Source organism: Crocodylus porosus, unplaced genomic scaffold (assembly GCF_001723895.1).
Source record: "Crocodylus porosus isolate Cpor-Errol unplaced genomic scaffold, CroPor_comp1, whole genome shotgun sequence".
Classification (NCBI taxonomy): Eukaryota; Metazoa; Chordata; order Crocodylia; family Crocodylidae; genus Crocodylus; species Crocodylus porosus.
Genome location: NW_017728906.1, coordinates 196,515,736 through 196,524,681, shown reverse-complemented (window position 1 = coordinate 196,524,681; position 8,946 = coordinate 196,515,736). Strand labels below are relative to the sequence as shown.

The window sequence follows — 8,946 nt, the reverse complement described above, 5'->3', positions numbered from 1 at the left end:
TGCTTATCTTGCTGGGATCCTATGACCCCAGCTGACTTCCTGCCCTTTGGGCAGGGGGCTGGACTCGATGATCTCCCGAGGTCCCTTCCATCCCTCAAGTCTATGAAATCTATGAAAATCACCCTTGCGCCCTTTTGGCAACTCCTCAAGCAAATGCCAGAGACAATACAACAGCCTCTGGCTGCCAAGATGAGCTCTACTTCTCTCCCAACAGCATGGGCAACATGCCTGGGAGTGTTTCAAAGACATCCTAATAGGAAATTTAGGGATCAGTAGTGTTAGCATCTCAGCTGACCCTGACTGATCTGGCAGGCTATTGGAAAGGAGCATGTGCAAGTCAGGAGTCCAATTTCATCTATGGTATCTCGCATATCCACTGATCTCCAAGGATGGCGTCCTAGTCCCACTAAAATCTACAGCAAAACCCTCACAAACTGCAATGGGATTGCAACTGCACTGCTTTTAGTGAGTTAAACTTAATAATAATAGCCTGAAGCAGATAAATCTAGTTTTTTCTGTGGGCAAACCAAGAGCATCCTAGCCAAGGTCACACAGCAAATATGCCTAGAACTCCATAAGAAGACACAAGGCTTTTGACTCCCAAGTTCATTCTCTTTATTCTGAGTTTTCAAGCACCTGGCTTATGGGCTGGACGCAGAACACACACATATTTTTATGGACAGGCCTGCATATTTCCATCCCACAGGAACTAGACTTTTGTTTAAACCAGCAGTTTCTGTTTTGCCACAGTTGCCAAGACTGCACTCACTGGGTACTGAGAGAGTTAAACTCACTGGGTGCTGTCTTTCCAAACCTGGCCAGAGTTAATTCAATCAGCAGGCAAACAGGCTTGGTTAAATCACTGCAGTATGGATGAAGCATATTTACATCAACAGAACCAGATCCACACTCAAGAGGTTGCAGCGATTTAACACTGTTGGGTCAATCTTCTGATTAAGATGTGGGTATACAAAAATATAATGCAGAGTAAAAGGGGGTGAGGAGATCTCATATATTAGCTGTTCCATGACAACTGCCCATGAGCATGCTCTCAGCCCACAGTGACAGGAAGCTAAACCACTACCTTACCCCTTTTGTTTCACTGAGTATTAAGTTGCTATGGAATAGCTCCTGCTTACCAAAGGTAAGAGCTTGCACACAGCGAGCTCCTGCAGAGCTGCAGGGGAACGGTAAATCCTCATCCCTTTTATTCCATGGTATATTGTTCATGGGCTCACACCCACCAGCTGCCTGACTGCAAGAAAAATTAGTGTAGAGATGATCCCTGGCCCTGCCACCAGACAAGCTGTGGTTCTGGTAGGTGTGAATGCGCACCTTCCTTACCAATCAAACTGGGATGTTAACGCTGAAACCTACTGACAGCACTAGAAAAAGAAGGATTGACAACCCATGGCCCATGGACTCAATCTGGTCTGGGAAGAGGTCTGACCTGGCCTGCGAAGGTCTGGTCTATCATGGAGGGTGAGTGGCACAGACCTGTGTTGTGCTGCCCATCCCCTCCACAGTGCTCCCCTTTACTGTGGAGCCTGTGAACCAGGCACCTGGTTATACTGGTAAATTGCTGCATGGGAGGAGATGCAAAGGGAAGGAAAGAGGCGACACAGAGAGGCAAAGGAAGGGGAGAACAAAAAGAAATGCAAGATCAGGAAAAAATGAGCAGAAGCAGGCTTTGCAACTGGGAGATGCTGGATGGGACCAGAGGATTTAAAATAAATACCACCACCACTTAGTCTTTGTGGACCTTCCTACTGAGCCAGTGGGTACCTTATGACGGATGGAGAGAAGCATGCTTTAATTTATATCCTGCCCCTCAGAACAGAATTCAAAAGGATCCAGCCCTATCCAAAAAACTGGAGTTGGACTTTCCATCAGCAACACTGATCACCTGGGTGCTTAGCAATCCCATGCCAGATGCAAAATACATAACATGCCCATCAAACAGAGGCTCTGACCAAGATTCATGGCACTGCCATAAAGCAACAGATGAGATTACCATCTCTTCTTACCCAGCCATCACTTCCAGATGGAGCTGTCCAGAGACCGTCAGGAAAGCAGGAACTTTGAAGAAATGGGACTCCCCTTCATGTTCCTTTACTTTATTTGCTGTCTGTAAAATCAGGCACGCACAACAGACATTGATTGTCAAGTGTTAGTTAAGGAACATACCTCCTGCTTTACCTATTTACCACCTCTCACCTCCCCAGGAACCTTAATCCAAGTGAAGATAAGGATAAGATCCAACAGTACAAGGTATACACTTATGCTCCATGGACCTATGTACACTGGGAGCGTCTTCTGGCAAGGTCTGGCTCCTTGTCCTGGGCATGACAGAAAGCTGCACCTTGCTGGGGCAGGATGGCCTCCTGGGAACTGCCCGTGGTGGGCCAGTTCCCCAGAAATGCCAGGCCAGTTGCCTCTCCAGTGAAAGGTTAGTATGGGGTGCCTTATAACCTCAGCCCCTACATCCCTGGTGGGTATTGAGATGCAGCAGGGGAAGCCCAGACTCACAGGAAATCAGGTGGAAGGACCTGGACCTGCACCCAGGCTCACTGTAAACATGAGGCTGCAATAGGGAGCTGGGAGCGGGGCTCCAGCAGGATGGGGCCCTGAGCCTTGGGGAGCTATTAGCAAAGCTCCCGGGCAAATGGATAAGGGGTTGTAGCCCAGGGGGACAGGGCTGATCCCACAGTGTGGGCTTGGAGGCTGGAGTTTGAATGAAAAGAGCCCAGTATCAGGGCACTGGGACCACAAGCTCCGCTGGGGAGCGAGAGTCCCATGTGAAACTGCAGAGCTTGGATCCCAGCCTGAGCCACTGGAGAAACATCTGCGAGGCATGGGACATGGTAAGAGATGCTCAGAGCCATGTGTAACACCCTTGTCACCAGGGCAAGTAAATGGGCAGCTTCCTGCCTTAGCAACACAGATTCATAGATTGTAAGGCTGGAAGGGACCTCAGAAGATCATCAGGTGCAGCCCCCTGCACCAAGCAGGAAAGGCAACTGGGGGTCAGGTGACCTCAGCGAGGTGTCCGTCCAGTCTCCTCTTAAAGATTTCCAGGGTAGGTGACTGCACCACCTCTGGAAGGAGCTTATTCCACAGTCTGGACACCCTGACTGTCCACTTCAAGCCTACAGGCCTAGAAGTGAATCAGAGCCTCAGAAGTTTGCCCTGAGTCTATGTAAATGGTTGTGCAATTTACAGGAGTCAGCACACGAGCGTACAACTTATGTTTGGAGAGGATCAAACAGCTGGGTTATAGCAGGAGAGCCAACAGCCAGCTGGACCACGACTGGGGAGAAAGCACAGGGAGGATAAAGCACTCTTCCTATTTTACGAAGGAAGAAGCTCTCTCATAAAGAAGAGTCAGCCTAGGTTTCAGTAACAACCTCTAATACTGAGCACTCAGATTGTCCAAACTGGGGCTTTGAAGATGAGCATACACAACTACTTCAAGCTGTGGCTTCTCACAACCACTCAGGGGCTGGGGAAGGGAGGAAAAATAGTCCTTTATTTTTAAGGTGTGGACAGAGGCATGCAAAATTAAAAGACAGCATTGAAAACCTCAGTGCCACCAAAAGGTAGACAGAGGAACAAAGCCAGATTATCTCAGCCACTCTCACTAGCCCATTCTTCCATAAAAAGATAAAAGAAGGGAAAAAAAATCTAAGTATTTCTTCTGTTAGAGCATTTTTGGCTTCACACAGCATTGTTCTTGAAACGCCAGGGAGTGTTTTCCATCCACGGCAGGTACCTCAAGTTTAATAAAGGCTTTTTAAATTAGTGTTATTTTCCTTTCACAGACAGAAATATTTGTTTCCATTACACACAAGATCTACAAAAACCTGAGGGGGAAAAAAAAGGGGGAATGGAATATTTTGTCAAGTCTTCATTGTTATTCTAGCTTTGGAAAAAGAAAAAAAAAGGCAACAATATGAAATTGGAAACCTCACAGATAAAACATTACACAGAGACTGAGAAACAATTGCCCTTTCATTCCAGTTTTCGCACATCTTTTCAGGTCAATGGACATTTTGTAACACAAAAATCACTCTGAAAGATTTAAGCTGGTTTGGTGGTTTGATGCTGCAAAAGCAAAAAGAAGAAAACCTTTTAAGACAGGACCATAGATAATTTTTTATTTAGGCATGAAATTAAAAATAAAATAAAAGCTGGTGGATATTGCTTTAATGAATAGCTTTGTACCATGACCAAATGCATCCTTTTTAAAATTAGCTTGTATTTTAAACATATTGTTTCCTTTATGTCATGCAATAGATATAAAAGACTGTATTTGCCAATAGTCTTCAAATACATGAAGGGGAGCGATTAAGCTGATTACAATAGACTAGACTGTGTCCACAGGGGACAGGACAAATAGCAACAATCCTAAATTACAAGGGACATTTAGGGTGGATATTAGGATCATCTTTCTTGCTATGAGGGTGATTCAACTCTGGAACAGGTTACCCAGACTGTGGAGTCTCCATCCTGAAAGTTTTAAGAGCAGGATAGAAAGACACATGACGGGGATGGAGCCTGCCTTGACCAGAGGCAGGACAACATCATCAGGGCCCTGCCAGCACAGTTCTTCTATGATTCTAACCTAAATTTGTTTTCTGGGGAGAGATCAGGCTTCCCTTCCAGTTTCTAGTTGATTATGTCCATATCCATGTTAACGCCCACCCCCTAAAAACCAAACCCACAACGGTTTCCCATTAGTACCTCCAGTAAAGATCCTCTCCTTTACCTCCTTCCTTGATTTTAATTATGCCCCATCACTAGATTTCCTCTTCTTTCTTTTTTTTTAATGAAAAAAATGCACAGAAGATGTTATATGTCCTAATGATTTGCAATAGTGAAGCCTGGACTTGATGCCATTCCTCCATCCCCAGCAGGAGGTTAGCTTCCTTGTAAGTCAACAAAGCATGTTTCTTTCTGCAATGCAGTATGCCTCCCCTGGTCCTTTTGGGCAAGACGTGAATGTCCCAGTTGCTTGGGACTATTTTTGATCCTAAAGGGCTTTCTAAAAGGTAACGGCAACAGCTAATTTCCACCCTGCGGGGGGACATTTTGCTACACCTCAGATTTCTGCTGCAGGGGAACGTGGCCTTCTATGCCCTCTGGATGAAACTGTACCAAATGGTGCACTGCAACACTACTACTGCTCCTATGCTTTTTCCCCCAGGGATGACTGCTGTACCTACTGACACCTGAATTCAGATTTAGGGGAAACTCAGACTCAGACCTTGACAGATGAAGACGAGAAGAACAGAATCTGGTGTCAGTGGTGACCTCATTGTCTACAGGAACGAGCCAGGAGTCCATTTAACTTCACTTAGGTGCTTAAATCAGTGGACTGTTTTTCAGAGGACTGGGACAATCAGAGCACGCCCCTCCTCCCCCGTGCTCTGGAAAGATGTTATTTGGGAGCAGGGTTTGGAGGGAAGAAATTCAGGACGGTTACCTTGGTGCTAAAAATAAATTTAGGTGCCTAGGTTTACGTACCAGGCTGCGTGCGAGGCCCCTAGCTCTACCCAATGATGCCATGGGACCCGTCGGAGTCTTATTTCTCAACCTGCACCATGGAAGGAACTGCTGCTTCCCAGGGAAGCTGCTAAAGCTATGCACATTTATGTGTCGAGAGCGTTTGCTATTCTTCAAGTCTCCGTTTCTCTCATTAGCTTGGAGTGCTCTTCCCAAAGCCCTGCTGTTCGTGTTTAAAGAGTGGTGAAGTCTGCAACTCCCTTCCTCTAGCAAAGGACAGCTGACCTCCACCTAGGCCTGGTTTCTGGGTGAGAAACTCAGCTGAAGCAAATCAAGAGACCTATCACTGAGGACCCACCCTTTTGCTCTAGTGTATTCGTTGTTCCAATAGATGGATGATGCAGAATCAGGGCCCTTAATAGTTTCTCCCAAGAAACCTGGAGCATTATATTCAAGAACACAAAGAATAACACTGCCAAGCAAATCAATGCTTTCATTTCTAATCTCTCTCCAAATGAGCCCTTGGACACCAGGGTGATGGGCACAGCATGCAAACGCAACCAGAACTGCAGGAGCCCTGTGCACCATGCTTGAGCTACCCATTTCCTTAATGGACCCAAATCTTCCCTCCTTGCTCCCCAGATCCTTTAGGACAGGGACGGGCCAATTCCAGCTGGCAGGCCAAATGCGGCTCATGGTGGGGCTATGGTATTCAGCCTGTTGGGCTCTCCCCAGGTTGGGAAATTTGGCAGCAGGGGACAGGTGGCAATTAATATTGCCACCCTCCTCATCTGCCAAATACTCAAACTCCAAGCCCCACAAGATAAGATGGGGCCACACCATGCCCCCACTCTCCCCGCCACACCTGGATCAGGACTGGGCCATCCATACCCTCCCCCCCGCCCCCGCAGCTGAATCAGGGGTGGGCCACACCCTCTTCCCCCCAACCCTGGCCTCCCCAGCTGTATCAGGAGCAGGCCATACCCCCTCCCCACTGTGGAGCTTGGCTGCCCCCCACTCCCCTCCATAAAGCTGGATGGGGCTCCACTATGACCAGCCTGGGTGACAGATCGGGACCACCCACCAGATCTGGCCAGCAGACCAACTGGGCACTGCCCGTCTCGCCTGCCAGCCAAAAAGTCTGTGCACTGCTACCTTGACTCGAATAAAGAGAACCTGGTGCAGAGTTTGGCATCAGGATGCAAGACGAAAAAGAGCAGAGAAAACAGCGGCTGATCCACATGGGTGGGATATTGCTTGGTAAGCTTAGGTGTGAATTTACTCCAGCTTCTCTACACAAAGCCCCCTGCATTGGGCTACTCCTAGTGTGCAGTAAGAGTGGCCCTGTGCAAGGCAGCTGACTCCGCTTGCACTTTGTACGCACTAAATGTGTCCACCCAGGTGGTTTGTGCGCTGTAGCTAGCACACTGCAAATCCACACCCCTGCTGGCTGCACAGCCCTGAATGCAGTGTTTGGGGAAAGACAGGAAAGCCAGCCAGACAGTTCACACAGGATCCAGTCACCTCCACGGTCTGAGAGCTGGTTTATTTAGAGAGCTTTCACCTCATTTTCCCTTTCTTTTTGTTTTCTACCCCAAATTGAACTACAATTAAGGGAGGTGGTGGGGAAGGAGATGCAACAGGAAGAGACTGGAGGAAGGGGGTGGGGAAAGGACACAAGATGCCAAACAAGAGGTTGACAGGTCTTAAAGGGACACGACTCCCAAGAGCAAGGAGGTGTCAAGCTGCATTTGGCTGGTAGGGGATTCTGCCAAGTGCTGCTGCCTAAAGTCCTTCACACAGCAGCATGGCGGGGTGGGGGGCAAGGAGATATGCAACTGCTAGGAAAGGCTAAACCAGGAATAGGAAGATGACAACACTGTGTGAGGGCTGTTATATTCCCAGCCTAAAACCCACACCTGAAATGCCAAATCTCCTGGTGCTTCTGTAGCCATCAGATGGACTTTTATTCCTCTTCCAAATCCAAAATTCCAGGGGTAACCACTTGTTTCCTTTCAAGTTCTCCCTATTGCCTAGACACCAAAAGGGGAAAAAGTCTTTGCTAACCAGCCTCTTAGCTTTGAGCATATGATAGAAGTCAGCATCAAAGGGTAGGGCTGCGCGAAACAGCACCGTTTTGTTTTGACTTCTGTTTCGCCGTTTCAAAGGGACAACGCTTCGTTCTGTTGTCGTTTCAAAAGCGCTGCTCTGTTTCATTTCGTCAAAACTGTTTTGATGCTGGTTCGACCTTTCGCCCATAGGTTATAATGGGGAATCGTGAAAACGCCTATAACTTTGTCATTTCTTGCCCAATTTGGATGAAAACTGCAGGGATGGTAGCCCCTTCTGAGGGCATGAAGCCTGCCAAGTTTCAAGGAGACAGGTGCAGGCGTTTCTGGAAAACTGTGCCCCAAGTTGCTGACAAGCAAGACTCGTGTCATTTGCTGGCAGCGGCAGCCTCCGCCTCCTGTCATCCCACATGCAGATCTGGCGGCCCACACCCCCAGGAGGGCTGTGCTGGACTCCTCCCAGGGGGGTGTAGGTCCCTGGATCTGCGCTCAGGATGAAAGGAGGCTCCTGCTGCCGCCTGGGACCTGCACAGGCCGGGGAGAGCCAGGGCTGCGCTCCAAGCAGCTCCACCAGCCCAACGGAGCTCAGCCCGGCGGCGGGAGGCAGGGCAGAGCCAGCGGCCAGGGCTACGCTCCAAGCGGCTCCACCACTGACTTTCCCGCCACTGGGCTGAGCTCCACGGGGCTGGTGGAGCTGCTTGGAGCATAGCCCTGGCTCTCCCCCACCACCAGGCTGCTTCGAAACTTGAAAATTTTCAAAACTTTTGAAACGTTTTGAACGCCTTCATTTTGTTTTGAATCTGTTTCAAAGCCTTTTGTTTCGTTTTGATTTCGCTGTTTCGAGCTCAAAACGCGTCGGAACAGCTTCGAAATGAAATGCCCATCGAAATTTTGAACAGTCCTAATTTTTATCCTAATTCTAAACACAGGAACAACTGGATTTAGTACCTGTTTTGTTCTTCTCCCTCTCGAGTGTCTAATGACTTAAGTGGCTCCTTTTGGTGTCCGCCTTGTATTTATGTTTATTCTGCTGGATTTGCTCCTGGACAGATTAATCTGCTTGATTCTGCATTTTACGTCAGAAGAGAACAGAGGGGAAAACTTGTACAGGATCTACAACAGACACTGCTCAGTTTGCTTATGGTAATCCCGCTATTTAGCAAGAGGGAGAACCTTGCCCTACCCCATCGTGGCCCATCTATCAGTGCGTAGAACTGTACTGCACTCAGGTATTTTGACCCTAACCAGCACGAGGCCTTTTACTAAAAAAGTGGCATGATTCCCAGCTCTGAACCTCTGCACCTCAAGGCCTGACTCTGAGCTATATTCTGCTGTGTCTCCCCTGTTGCATTTGCCTCAGCTTTGAGAGCAC

General features: G+C 48.2%; 1 protein-coding gene across 1 annotated transcript in view; it reads right to left on the bottom strand.

The window, feature by feature from the left end:
• Positions 1 to 8,946, bottom strand: part of NARS2 (asparaginyl-tRNA synthetase 2, mitochondrial (putative)) — a 69,589-nt gene that overhangs the window by 42,110 nt on the left and 18,533 nt on the right. The window contains exon 6 of the mRNA XM_019530419.1: positions 2,028 to 2,128. Within this exon, the coding sequence (XP_019385964.1) occupies positions 2,028 to 2,128 (101 nt within the window). The remainder of the gene's footprint in view (positions 1 to 2,027; positions 2,129 to 8,946) is intronic.